This window comes from Lepidochelys olivacea (genome assembly GCF_965140295.1).
Source record: "Lepidochelys olivacea isolate rLepOli2 genome assembly, chromosome: 2".
In the NCBI taxonomy this organism is placed as follows: Eukaryota; Metazoa; Chordata; order Testudines; family Cheloniidae; genus Lepidochelys; species Lepidochelys olivacea.
Genome location: NC_140412.1, coordinates 73,029,277 through 73,044,528, shown reverse-complemented (window position 1 = coordinate 73,044,528; position 15,252 = coordinate 73,029,277). Strand labels below are relative to the sequence as shown.

The window sequence follows — 15,252 nt, the reverse complement described above, 5'->3', positions numbered from 1 at the left end:
GGCAGGCTCCCTTCCAGCCCTAGGCCTGCACCACTCCCGGAAGTGGCCAGCACCATGTCCCTTTGGCCCCTGGAGTGGGAGGGGGGCACAGGGCTCTGCACGCTGCCCTCGCCTGTGGGTACCTCCCCGAAGTTCCCACTGGCCACAGATTGCCATTCCCAGCCAATGGAAGCTGTGGGGGGCAGTGCCTACTGGTGAGGGCACCACATGGAGCCATCTGCCCCCCCCACCCCCCCGCTCCCGGGGCCACAGGGACGTGGTGCTGGCCACTTCTGGGAGTGGTGAGGGGCCCACAGTGACACGGGGGTGGCAATCCCACAGACCGGATCCAAAGCCCTGACAGGCCGGATACAGCCAGTGTGCCGCAGGTTGCCCACCCCAGCTTTAATATCTGCTAGCTGATGGTCCATAATTTCAGACTAGAAATAGGACCTGTATTTTTAAGATAGGGACATTAACCACTGGAACAATTTACAAAGGAATATAGTGGATTCTTCTTCACTTGAAGTCTTTAGATAAAGATTGCATGGCTGTGTGTTTAAAAAGCTTTTGCTCAACCACAAGAGATGGTCTTGATGCAGAAACTCCAAGGCTGAAGTCTGTATTATGCAGGATATCAGAGTAAGTGACCATAATGGTCCCTTCTGACTTTAAAATCTGTGAACTGCGGCTCTATTATATAACGTAGTTTATAAACATATAGGAAGACAGAGAGTCATAAGATTCTTAGATTAAGAAGACAAGGGTTGTAGAGAGGGTTGGGATAGGGATACAGTCAAATATTATATGCACACATAGCGAGATAATATATATTTTATCTATGTTTGATAATGAATCAAATATCTCCAGGACTATACCAAAATGTTTCTCAACTTGATCTGGGATATTGGTATTCCATACAAAGGTTGCTATCTATCTAGTTATTCTTCTTCCTGTTGGTGGACAATAGTGTTTTTCCATGACTCCCACACTTTTATTAGCCAACAGGTGAGAGTAGGTAGGATTCTTAACTCTTTTTTTTTAAATGTGTGCTTTAGCTCTTCCTGAAATACAGATAGAAATATTGACAACATATCCAAAAATCTTCTATTCGGACCCAACTAAAAGGAAGAAACTTTGGAAATCGTATGAGATCATGTTCTATCCTGTGATTTCCAGGCCTATCCTTGAGCCTTGGACAGCTACTGACCATTTGTGTTTCCCTTCATCTGTGGTACAACACAAAGATCCTTCTAACCACATTGATTCATAGATTTTAATATTTTAAGGCCAATAGGGACAAGAATGATTATCTCGTCTATGGGAATAACACAGCCCACAGAATATCAAACAGTAATTTCTTCATCGAGCCCATAACTTCTGTTTGAAGTATAGTATATCTTTTAGAATAATGGTTAGTCTTAAATTTAAGACTTCAGGTGATGGAGAATCCACCACATCCCTAAGTAAGTTGTTTCAAGGTTAATTACCCTAATGGTAAAAAATTTGCACCTTATTTCTAATCTGAAATTGTCTAGCTTCAACTCCCAACCACTGGATTTCATTATACTTTTTGCTGCCAATTTTTTTTAAAGTGCTATATACTATGAAAAATCTTTTCTCCGTATCCGTAATGGTAGAGCATGACCAATTCATCTCTGAATCTTCTCTTGGATAAACTAAATGGAGCTTCTTAAGTCTTTTACTATATGGCATATTTTCCTGGCCTCCAGACAGACCTTTTTCTTATGAGCAGAAGGAAGATAGGTTATAATCCCCTTGGAATTCAGTGCTCCTTGCCTAGCTGTTGGTTAGTAGTCTTTGGGGAAAATCTCCCCCATTGCATTACCACTGGTGCAGCTCCATCAACAATTGCAATAGAGGGAGAATTAGTTTAGCTCAGTGGGGGACTGCATGAATGACTAAGTACTTCTCAGTGTAATAGCATAAGAATGAAGATTTTTTTTCATATTTTTATTGTCTACTTCTTTAGTTTTGACATCACTTTGAGATCAATTGTTTTATGTGTGACTAAAGGAAAGTTGATGTGTTTCTTTGCAGGAATGCAGACCCAATTTCTCCTTAGACCTTAGACCTGATCATGATGTCAGTGAAGTCAACAGCAAAACTTGAATTGACTTCACTTGGACTCCTTATGTAGTCTCTGAGGTCAATTATGTGAAACAAACTTCAGTCAGTAGTTCAGATGGATTTATTGTCTAAAACTTCTACATCTCCTTCCAAACACCCATTAATGAATAGTTGTGATAAAGGATGAGCCCGGAGTGAGATTTAGAGATTGATGAATGAACTGTAGTAGGTCAGTCATGTTTTCATATCTTACTGAGAAGATTAAATTGCACAGATTCGGAGAGATATGTTGCGAGGTGTATAACTTTTGAAAGGACATTGTGCTTCTCAGTAATCTGACAGAGTGTAGCATTATCACTGAAGGAGGCAATAAAATTGATAGTTCATTAAAGACATTAAGCCTTACAGTTATAATATTACTCCTGGCTCTCAGAGACCTGTACAATATTCTTTCCTCCCTTGTTTTGATTATTCTTTTTTACCAAACATTCTGCATAAGAAGGCAGCTGAGTATGAGTTTGTTAACTAAGGGAGGTGTTTGGGGAAGAAAATGCACATCACAACAGACTAGAGACCAGTTATTAGAATGATTTTGAGGGTTCAATTGTGCCTGGCTCCAGGCCAGTGGTACTAGATTGCACAAAGCTAGCAGAGCTTTGTTCCAGTCAGAAGATCCAGCCTCATGTTTCACAGAGCAGGGAGAGAAGTTCATGCTGAACCTTGTCAAAGAGCATATTAACAGCCATGCTCCTCACTGCTCTGAGGCATTATGCCCCAGGCATAATAACCCCAGTAGCTTCCATGGGTTGTTACTTATAAGTAGAATTTAAACCTATATGTGTGTGTTGATCTACTAGGGAAGTTTTGGGGAGAATCAGGGTTAGTATTGCAACAGCGTCTAGCAAGATGCCACATGGAACATCTGCAGATTTCCAAAATCACTTACAGTATAATCTGATGCACAATATTATATATGAGAGGCTGGCCATTTCCCGTCTCCTTTGAGATTCTTGTCTCTCATACTATGGGGCTATACCTCCTTTGACTAACCTTTAGGCTGGTGTCCTCTGGTGCCTGTGCCATGACTAAGACACAGAGAGGGATGTTAATTGTTAAAGGTTGGGATAAAATTTGTTGAAGCAAGTGGGTGTAACTGTTGCCTTCATTGAAAATCATAGAAACAGGTTTATGAATAATATCAGTCTGGAAGTATTTGAATAGGTGTGTATGCGGGGAGACAGCAGAGAAGCATACAGAAACAGATAGAGAAGGAATCTGCAGACAACCTAGACAAGCATTGTGTGTGGCTCTGGGAGAAGCCGAGAGAGGTTCTGGGTCAGGTACAGGTTGAAAGAGGCTTATAAGAATGAGAAAGGAAACTGTCTCCTGTTGTTTGATTCCTCCTATGTTCAGGGAAACAGCATTTTGTAAATAAATAAATCAAAATTGCATCAGAGAAATACTAACTCCATCACCAATTTCTCCTTCCAGTTGGAACAACTTACAAGGCCTAACATGTTTGGCCTGCTGCTCAGGCCAAAAGGAGTAATATTATTTTACTCTCTGAAGTATTGCTTTATACTCCTTTAAGCACCTATTTATATAGTGTTAAACAAGTTGTAGGATAGGCCTGCAAGGCCAGAGGCAGCCTCCCTCCTCCCTGTGGACCAGTGCTTGAGGGAGGGAGGCAGGCAGGCAGGTCAGGCTGCTGTGAAGGAGGAACTGATGAAATATCTGTGGCAAAGGAAAACCAAAGTCCTAAGCACTGTGCCTCAGCCCTAAGATGCACTGGGCGCAAGGGCGTGACTGATTTTCTGTGTACTCGTTTTGTCGAGGTTCCTTCCCCACTCTGAACTCTAGGGTACAGATGTGGGGACCTGCATGAAAACCCCCCTAAGCTTATTCTCCACAGCTTAGGTTAAAACTTCCCCAGGGTACAAACTATTTTACCTTTTGCCCCTGGACTGTATTGCTGCCACCAAGTGTCTAACAAATATATAACAGGGAAAGAGCCCACTTGGAATCGTCTTTCCCTCCAAAATCCCCACAAATCCTACACCCCCTTTCCTGGGGAAGGCTTGATAAAAATCCTCACCAATTTGCACAGGGGAACACAGACCCAAACCCTTGGATCTTAAGAACAATGAAAAAGCAATCAGGTTCTTAAAAGAAGAATTTTAATTGAAGAAAAAGTAAAAGAATCACCTCTGTAAAATCAGGATGGTAAATACCTTACAGGGTAATCAGATTCAAACATAGAGAATCCCTCTAGGCAAAACCTTAAGTTACAAAAAGACACAAAAACTGGAATATACATTCCATTCAGCACAACTTTTTTTATCAGCCATTTAAACAAAACAGAATCTAATGCATATCTAACTAGATTGCTTATTAGCCCTTTACAGGAGTTCTGACCTGCATTCCTGCTCTGGTCCTAACAAAAGCAACACAGACAGAGAGAATCCTTTGTCGTCCGTTCGTCGTTCCCTTCAGCCCCCCCCCCCCCCCCCCGCAGCTTTGAAAGTATCTTGTCTCCTCATTGGTCATTTTGGTCAGGTGCCAACGAGATTATCCTAGCTTCTTAACCCTTTACAGGTGAAAGGGTTTTTCCTCTGGCCAGGAGGGATTTAAATGTGTTTACCCTTCCCTTTATATTTATGACACATGTAAAGGAGGAATATGGGCTGGGGGAGTTGCAAAGGCATTGGTAGTGAGTGATTTTTGTTTTGAGGTTGTGGAGAAAATTATGTGTGCATGTAAGTGGCAGTATTTGAATGTGAGACCTGTAAAGTTAGCTGACTTGAGCTGGGTTTTCTTAGCCAAAGAAAGCTCTATTACTTTTGTTGATGATGATGATGGATGAGAAAAACCAAAAAGGATATTTAAAACATAAAGGTGTACATTTATTTAGCAGTTTTGAACAGTTCAACTGAATCCCTGAACATATGTGAAATCGAGGGGGGGTTAGGTTCTCTATTTACTTACTGAACAATCAGCTCACACATATGGCAGTTTATGCATTGTGCATACCTGTAGTAGCTTCCCCCATTCACTGGCAGTAGAAAGCATGGGGATTCCCTCCTTGCATCCAGTTGCTAGGGAATGTCTATGGGTTCTCTAGCTTACAGTCAAATCCTGAAGAAATATTTGTGTTCTCAACCACTGCCAGAAGCCTTAATCCTCTTCTACTGCTCCAAGAAAATTTCAGGCCACTTCCCATCATTGTCACAATGACACATTTGCATTTTTGAGAATGGAGATGATAGTGTCTCTTACCTGGCAGCTCCTATTCTTGTCTCCACCTCCAAGGAAGCTACAGATATGAAGAGAGACCATCTGGCTATTCTGAGAGATGGAAGTCAACAAGACCCAAGAGGGCTTGGAAGAGGAGAGGGACACAGTAAAAATTTTTCAAGGGACATTGCCCCAAATAAGTTGGATAACCACGAGGAAGGGCCAGTGGACTTAGAATGCAACATCTGGTTCTCATTTCCATGCTTAGGCCACTGGACCATGTTATTCACATAAGAGATCAAAGTAACTGCTCAGTAGAGGAGACCACTCATCTACAGGCATACATAGCATCCCTAGGCCATCAAGAGTCGCCCAGGTGGTAATGCTGTGCCCTATAGCTGTGAATTAGTCTGGGGTGATCCTCAAACTTGAGGGACCCAATGCAGTGGGTGTCATGGGTCCCTTGGTGTTGTTAAGGGCAAAGTGATGACAAAGTCTTTAGGCAAAAATGACAGTGACAAACTGTCAGTTTTAGTGATTTGCGTTGCTATCGGTATTAATCAGATTTACGTTTTTAGGGTGACCTCCACAAAGAAAAGAGCAAGAAGGTTATGATTAGCCTTGACCTTTGTAAAAAACTTCCAAAATTGGCCAGGGTAGGACTTGCAGTTTTGGGGTTGGAAGCCCCCAAATTTCATCTCTGCCTACACTTGCCTACTCTTCGTTCCTTTACTGTATCTCTTTTTTTTTTATTTTACCTTTATTTTTAATGTTAGTCAAAGCACCATACAGGTCTATAAACCCAACAGGAAACACTGAGTGAAACAGTAAAGCTGAATGCTTCTTTATACTAGATGGTCCAGTTTGTTTTCTTTAGTGAATACCTGCTGCTCCATTACATAGAGCCCCCTTTTTTGTTCCTTGTACTTATTCTACTGCGGGCTTACTTTTTGTGTGCAGTGACAGACATAAAAAAACAAAATCTGGTGTCCAAACCTCTTGCTTTTTTGCATTTTGTTTGTCTGTTTCTTGCCAGCATGAAAATAAAAATTATCACAGCATGGTTGCCATTACAGCATTATGCCCATTTCCCCTTGTATAACATGGATTTGATATACTAATTTGTAGAAAATTTGGAGAAACCTACAGTGAGTTTTATTTTACCTTTATAGACTATGGTCTATCATTCAGTTAACAACCTGCTCAACTGATTTTCTGTAAGGCAATAAGTAACTGATTGCCATCCTATTAGAAAAACAGAAAGAAAGCTATTACACAGAGTCAGTGCATTTTATTTGTGTCTGGAAAATGCACAAGATGCATTAGGGGTTATAAACATATTTATGAATGAAAATAATTTCAGTGAGATATAATTGTTTTCTAATTCTAGGGTGGAGCAGAACATAATATTCCAGTGGTCATTTCCAAAATTTCCAAAGAACAAAGAGGTAGGTGCCTAATAACAGGTGCAGTTTTATGGCTTCAACCCATTACTTAAAGCAGTGGAGTCTTAATTTTTTTTTTTGGGGGGTAGTGTTGACTGTTTTGAGATATCATACTGCAAATTGTTCATAACTCTGCTTTGATGTGTCATTTGTGTATGTGTGACATAATGAACTTTCTCTAAATTAAGGTTGCCCAGTAAAGTGCAGAATGGGGGCCAATTTTTTATGAGTGAAGATATCTTTTCACAATGAAAACATGCAAAAAAATCATACTTCTGCCATTTCTCCTAATATGAAAATTATCTTTTTTTTTATTTTGCTAAAAGATGATGATCCAGATTGTGGTTCTTTTTGCATCCGTTATCCCTCTGGAACGGATACCCACAGTGTGGGCAGTGGCATGGGGTTGGGGAAATAGCCTACACAGAGCTGTTGTTGGTTTCCCTGTGCTGGTTGGCTTGGGAGTGGGCAGTCAGGGATGGGAAAGGGCAGAGCCTTAATTCTGTCCCCTGCAAAATTGGCAGGCACCATAGGCAGCACCATGTTTGGTGCTGACACAAATTATGCATAGAAAAGCTGTCACTGGTTCAGGACTTGATGTTGGCCCCTGGATCTTGGAGAGGTGTAATTTTGTGGTTAAATTCCATTTTTTGAGGTTAAAAGAGACAATGTTCTCTGCTACACTGTTTGTTTTTCATAAAGTGGCAGTGGTGCAAAGCTGGTGGAGTGAGTCCCACAGAGACAGATTAGTTGGTGGAGGGCAGATGATGTGATCAAAAATATATGATAAAGTAATTGATAATTGTGTGTGTGTGTATGTTGTTTCTTTGTATCTTATATACATTTGTGTGTGGAGGGGGGGGAGATGTATAAATAATAATATGGTGTTAGGCTACCTACACCTATCTACTAAAATGTCATCAACCACAACAGGGAAAATACAATACTCTGGATTTAAGTTTAACCTAGTATGTTAAGGAGGAAAACATTTCCTATTCTTTTTCAACTAATGTTTCTTGAACTGCATTTGCCTAAACATATGCAGTGTTAGTGGTATGGCAACTTGAATATTTTTTAAGCCTTAGGAAACTAGCTAATTTCCAGGATATCTTTCCTAGGGAATATCTGTTCTTACCAAGGTGTCCACTTGGGGGTGCCCTGCCCTGGATGGGTGATGTGAGGCTGAGTTGGGGTTCTAGGGTGGAGGAAAACCTTTTTCATCCACCTGAAACCCATGACTCTTATGCTTTGCAAACCTTGTCCATCCCTACAGTTCCTTTCCAATCCCTCTCCGAGGCCAATGAACAGGAAGATAATGGTGGGTCTCATCAAGTGCTGCAGAGGCCAGAGAAGATCCAAAGTGACACTGAGAGAGGAACTCTGGGGGAAAAAAAAACAGGTTTAGTGCATGAGGCCACTAGCCCATGTGTTTTCAGGAAGGAAAGGCCCTCATTTTCTTTGAGGAAAAGGTGATTCTATTGGTAGAATTAAACATCTGAGATACTGAAAATTAGGGACAGGGCTATTGTTTAAAACTTTTCAGTTAAGCTTTAAGCCCCATGGCCTGGATCCACAAAAGGGAGAATTGCAAGGCCTATCTTTTAGACACATAGAAGAACCACAGCAATACAACTGTCATCCACAAAGCCTGAGTTAGAAACCTAGGCTCTCTATAGAATGAATGGGGCAGATGCCTAAGAATGTGATCCACAAAAGCCAGCAGGGAACTACCTAAGCTAGCCAATGTGAGATGCTAAGGAAATGGGTGTGTCCTAAACCCGCCCCTCTCATGGAGATAGGTACCTAAGTCCAGGTTGCAGAAGGATGACTATCGTTGCATGTGATTTACCACCAGGAACCTTTCTGCTGAAGTCAGAGGCCTTAGGCTTCTTAGTCATTTCTTGTGAGAATGAATTAGACACCTGTCTCACTGCACACCAAATGACCAGAAGAGGATACACCACCCACCATCTAATTTTTAGCCAAGTGGTTGGAGCTCTCACCTGAGATATGGGAGTCTCAGGTTCAATTCCTCTTTCTGGTTGGTGGGGTGGGGCGGAGAAAGGAGTTGAATAGGGGCAAGCTTGGCTTATAGCGCTGGTATTCTAGTCAGTCAGGTAAAAACTACAGTATCTTTATTGATTCTGCCCTTCCCCATTTTGAAAGGAAAAGGACAGAACAATAAATCATCAAGAGACATGCCAGAGGTTGTCAGCATTAATAATCTCACTCTCAAATCCTAGACAGTAACTGGCCCTACCTCCTTACTGGCTTTGTCCTTTCCTTTATCCCATTTATAATTCTATCCTGTTGCCTTAATGGGCTAACCCGCTGCAGCTGCTGCAGTCATTCGTGGTCCTTAATAACACAAACTGGTTCCCAGGTGTGTGTATTTGGGTTACAATCACTCAGACCTATAAACTAAACTCAGAGGGAAAAGAGAGAACAAAACCCAGGCAGCTTCTTAAGGTATGTAATTACTTTCACACAGGTGTCCAATTTGGGATCATAAAAGGGTCCTGACTTTTCAGGAATGCTGAACATCCACCCTTTGAGTTCAATTCACATATGTGAAGCTCATCCCATGTATGAGAAACAGTAGGCTCAGACCCTGAAACAGAAAAATTGAGGGGAAACTCCCAGTTCCATTGAAATCAATGACAGTTTAGCTGTTATCTTCAATGAAGTCAGGATCTTGCTCTTGGTGACTTGTTTTAAGCCTTTCTATGCTATGTCTAATCTGGTGATCAATTCTGCAAACATACAGTGGAGTAGCATTATTTATATTAATAATGTTGCCAGCAGTGGCACTATTCATGTGAGTAAAAATACTTCTATACATACATATTTGCAGGATTAACCCTTGGGTTGCAAACTCTTCTAGGTAGGGATTTTCTTTTATTTCTCTATAACGTGCCATACAAACAGATGGCATTGTATTATCATTCATTCCTTCTAAAGGTATGGACTAGTAAGTGGTTTGGGTTAATTATTAAATACAGGAAAAATAAAGTATCTACAATGTATTTCTATTATATAATGTATTTACAGTCCGGCTCTGGTCTGGGATTTAAAAAAAAACTAATCCTGTGCATTCTAGTACATGCTTACCAGTAGTTCATACCCTTTGGCATTAGAATTAAGAATACACATATTTGGTGATTTTGTTCTCTCTCCTTCTGTGTGTTTGTTTATTCAGGAGAGAAGGTTTAGAAAACAGTAATAATTATGGAAGTAATGAAGCAGTCTCTGACTGCCCTGAGTACAAGCTACTAAAACATTACATTGGGATTAGGCAGACAACCCTTTGTCTAGAACAGAGTGTACAAGGTGTACACTGAAAAGATGTTTTCATCTTTGTATGGCTAAAAGAGTAAGACATTTCTTTCTAGTGTGACCTGGCTACCATTTGCCACCTCAAGTCCAGACCACAAATAGTAATACACTCTACATGCATGTTAAACTGGGCATCATAGAGGGAGCTGGGATCAAGAAAATCCTTCTGTGACCTACTTGGAACCCAGAGGCATTGGTTTATGATATGTTTCTAGATGTCATTTGCAGTGCTTATTTTTACCATAAAAAGTGCTAAGTGGCTTGGGTCCCCATTACCTGAAGGCCCTCCTCTCCCAATATATAGATGCAGCTGAGATTGACAGAAATGCAAGACCTGGAGTTTGCTTGATTATATGCAAAGGGAAAGTAAAGTGTTTGAAAGTGATTTCTATAAGGATTGGTCTTTCCCTTCATGGTTCCTTGGAGCTTGGATATGTTAATCTTCCCCATTGCAAAGTCCGTCTTTTCTCAGTCATTGAGGGACCAATGCAACAGTTTATCTAGATTCAGCAAAACACTTAAACATCTGCTGAACTTAGGCTCTAAGGGAGGTTGGAGACCAAGAGATGGTCTGCTGGGAGTCTCCTGATAAGACTGTACAGAACATCTTTCTCTCCCTCTCCCCTCCACTTTTTGGTAAACTCTATACATTGGTATTTGTAGTTAGAAATATTGGTGCAGTAAGAAATCTGAATCAAAACCATGTATTGATATATTTTAGGGTTTTTTAAATTTTCATTATTCATTTTACATTTTCAGAGCTGACCCAAGCTGGGCATATACACTAGATAAATTGATAAAGTGTGTGTGTATGTCTTTTCAATATGCTGTATTGGACAAAATATCTAAGTGAAAAATATGCTCTCTGTTGTTTACAGCTGAACTCTCAGGTTTGCTCTTTATAGGAGATGGAATTCTACAGGTATGTAAAACTGTTAATGTTTGTTTAGAATTTTTTTCCAGAAAAGTAAATTACAATCTGTATTTATGATATACAGAGTCAGTCTTGTCTTTCTTTCCCCTTAACAGATTAATGGAATTAATGTAAGAAAATGCAGGCATGAAGAAGTGGTGAGCTTGGATTCATTTTCTTAATCATTGGGGTTGTTAAGAACATTGACATTCAGTGTACCATCATTGCGTTAAAGAGTCCTGTGGCACCTTATAAACTAACAGACGTATAAGGTGCCACAAGTCTCTTTGCCGCTTTTAGAGATCCAGACTAACACGGCTACCTCTCTGATACTTGACATCATTGTGTTGTTCATCATTACTCTTTCTTCACAGATCGGACTATGCCTCCTAGGTTGCCAAATGGCCCTGCCCTTAATACAATTCTTTCTCCATAGATTTTCTTTACTGCCCTCAAATCTGTTCTCCTCGAGTAGAGTTGGGCACTTTATTACTGGAAGTTTGGATGAACTTATTCCAAGCTTGCTCTGTCTGGCTGTCTCTATTAAACTTCATCAGTACTGTTGCTTTCTAGCTTTTCATTTCAGTTTGAAAAGCTTTGTCAATCACTCCAGATTGGCGGGAAGTTCCAAGGAAGGTCATTCTTCTGTCTTTCCTCCTATGGATATCAGCTTTCAAAGAAGCCATCCTTCTATTAAACCAATAGCTCTGTGGAAAAGCAGGACATTAAGGAGAAAAGACAGGCATAGTGTGTATTTGAGAGACATACAATGTCCTCTCTCATATCAAGACTGCCTTATAAAGTCTCCTATATTTTAGCTCCTAATCTATTTGCCAGTCCCCTTTGACCTCCACTTTCAACTATAATGTAAGGAGTTTGGCTCCTCTAAGTCCTTTTAGAATGGGGAAATCTGTATTGTAGAGGGGAGACAAATATGATTATAAAAGAGTATACCTAAATTCAATTTAGATCCAGGGAATTTATAGGCAAAGTTTTACAGTGTTGTTGTAATAAGGACATGTACAGAAGTTTAGTCTCTATCACAAATACAAAGAAGCATAAGTGCTGGAACTAGGGGTGCTAGGGGTTCTGCTGCACCCCCAGGCTTGAAGTGGTTTCCGTCATATACAGGGTTTACAGTTTGGTTCAATGGCTCTCAGCACCCCCACTATACAAATTATTCCAGCACCTCTGCAAAGAAGATCTATACTCATTTAACAGCCTGGTACATTTTAAAACTATTGTGTTGTGGTGTATGGTAGGCTGTTGAAGATTTGCCATTGAAATGCAGACAGCATGGCAACAGACAAATTGAGATGAAGTTTTGATGAAACAGATTAGTGCCGTGTGAAAGATTAAACCATTCTACTAATGCCACTTGTCAGAGTGCACATTCACTTTTGGATTTGTGCTTGGGATTTGGGATGGAAATGATTCACCATCCTTCAGTATATAGCTTCCTCTAAGAAAGGCTTAATCATAACCGCTTTTGTGTGCATAGGCCCTTATTTACTGTATTTTCCAGCTTCGGCCTTCCAATAGTGATCAGATTTTCATCTTTTCACGCGCTTTACTGTAATCATCATTTAAATTAATGTGGTAAATCCCTCAAGGGGATTGAAATGTATTATTGGAATTTCAAGAATGGAAAACAAGGGACTAGTAAAGGTGAGAACACTCACACATCCACACACAAAGAAACATTCAAACCTGTGGTGATGTGCTGCCAGTCATTTCTGTTCTGAGACTGTGATCCAGGTAGAGCTGCAGTTTAAGGAACATCTGATTATGTAAGTAGGATATAAAATGAAAGTTAAGCTGTGTTGGCTCCTGTTAGCTTAACAACACTATCCCAGATTGATCTTTATTTCTCTCTCTCTTAGTAAACCTATATGTTTGGCCTTCACAGTATTTCTTTCCTGGAAAGTGTGTAAATATAACTTGTAAACAAATAACTGACATCTGAGCATTTTTAGTGTGTTAAGAGATTACTTTATATGTCTGTTTTCAAACTTTTTACTACTTTGATAGCATATACAAATGAAAGAACCATGAAATAGTCTTCCATGCAAATAATCATATCCATAGCAATAGATGGTAGATAAACCTAGCTTAAGACCCATAAGATAAAGGAGGCATTTTGTCTTAGATACAGCTTGAAGGCAACATTGCTCCCGCATTCCTCTTTTGCAATGGGGAAGGAGATACTACAGCTCTTTGCGGGGTGCAAAATGTTCCCCACTTGTATCCTACCAGCTCTGCTGGCTGGGGAATAGAGGGAGTGGAGTCACTTGCTCATGAGGAAAAGTAGTAATGGAACCTGAACCACTTTTGTGCCCCCTCGAGCCCAGTCACAGCAACAGGGGTGGCGTGAGTAGGCCTACACTGTACAAGTTTGGTGGAGCTGAGGGCTTGCCGCTCTCTAACTGCCTGTGCAGCAGTGTAAGACCTCGCCACAAGCTAATGGTATGACAATATGGTAATTTTTATTTCTATGTCTTAGTAGCCGTTAAAATACTTTTTTAAAAAATAAACCAATATAATGATTATTCTGTGATGCTTCCAAGTGAAGCCAAACTTGAAAGATTCAAATATGTGTAAATAACAGCAAACAGCATTCTATATGTTTTCATTCATGTCATTTCTCCTTCCCTCTTTTTATTCATGAAAAGTTTCAGGCCTACCAAATCTTTTTGCAGGATGCTGATATGTTTTAAACAAGGGTCTCATCTACATATTTGAGCAGTGAATGAGCCTGTGCAGCACAGGGCGACAGGGGATGGTTCACTTGATGATTACCTGCTCTGTTCATTCCCTCTGAAGCACCTAGTGTTGGCCATGTCAGAAGAGAAGGTACTGGGCTAGATGGACCTGTGGTCTGACCCAGTATGGCCATTCTTATGTTATGTTCTTATATTGTGTTACATCAATGATAAATTGTCCCTGGAATGTCACTGTGCTTTACTGACAACTGTACTAGGCAAATAAAAAAATGATTTAACATGAACATGTTTATTAAACTGTTTAACCAAGTGAGTGCTGCCTTATGTAGTAGGTATAGATCTATTCATACTTTCTTAATAAACTTAGCTGGTCTCAGAGCCTTGGAGACAGAGGTCCTCTTTTGAGGAACAGACTGGTACAGCATGCAGTAGGGCAAAGTTCATTCTGCCCCACCAATGTGCCATAGCCTGAGCCTGGAGGGATCAACAGTAGAGGGGAGAGGTAAGGCTGTCCGGTGGTTAGACCACCAGCCTATGACTTGGTAGACCTGGGTTCAATTCCCTGCTTTTCCACACACTTCCTGTGTGATCTTGGGCAAGTCACTGAGGTCCAGATTTTGGAAGGAGTTTAGATGTTGTACAACTTGGCCTTGCAATGCCTAACTGACTAAATCTCTGTTAAAAAATGAGATTTGGGCTCCTAAATTAGTTGGGCATTGCAATGCTGAGCTGCACTGCTTAAATACTTTTAAAAATCTGGACCTACGTTTCTGTGTGCCTTCAGCTCCCCATCTGTTAAATGAAGATAATAGCACTTTCTTACCTCACGAGGGTGCTGTGGGGGGTTCAAGTGGGGTGACGATGGATATTGATGCCTAAGATAGGTGTGAGAGGATGGTTCAGTCTTAATGATCTTTGAGGGTAAATATATATCCCATTGTGGAGGTTATGTATGACTTAAGCCAAAGACCTTTGGGTTTTAAGTGCATGGAAACTTTGGCATGTTCTCTGCACTGTGATGAATACATCTTTAGGAATCTCCTCCTGCTCGCATTGGTCCATATCAACATGGGAGGAGACTTATGGGAAGGAAATCTGTATGTAGAACACCTCATAGAGATCCCCCACATCATCTCTTCAGTTTGCCTCCTCACCTGCAGTAGCACCTGGTGCACTGTAGGAATTTTCTAAGATCATGGTGATCTTTCTACCCCTGACCTCCCCATTACTCCTTTTACCATCCACTTCTATATCCCTTTGCTTAGTCTGGACTCTTTCAGGGCTGAAATTAGGGGTCATCAACATTGGCAGCCATCTAGGGTGCTGTGACACTCTCTGAGGTGCCCAGAAACAGCAGCCACTGTGTAACCTCTCTGCCTCAGCAGGAGAAAGCTTTGCTGGAGCTTAAACTGTGTGTCAGCTCCCTCCCATGCCAGTATGTCCAGCTCACCAGCAAACTCCTCAACACTCTGCCAGTGAGTGTTCAGTGAACCCCAGTTCCATAGTTCCCTGTAGTGGTCCAGTCCCTCTC

The 15,252-nt window shown here is 40.9% G+C and overlaps 1 protein-coding gene across 1 annotated transcript in view; it reads left to right on the top strand.

Annotated features, from left to right (window-relative positions):
• SNTG1 (syntrophin gamma 1) overlaps positions 1-15,252 on the top strand; it is a 516,894-nt gene that overhangs the window by 307,877 nt on the left and 193,765 nt on the right. The window contains exons 5-7 of the mRNA XM_084622009.1: positions 6,695-6,752; positions 10,964-11,007; positions 11,115-11,156. Coding sequence (XP_084478135.1) covers positions 6,695-6,752; positions 10,964-11,007; positions 11,115-11,156 — 144 coding nt within the window. The remainder of the gene's footprint in view (positions 1-6,694; positions 6,753-10,963; positions 11,008-11,114; positions 11,157-15,252) is intronic.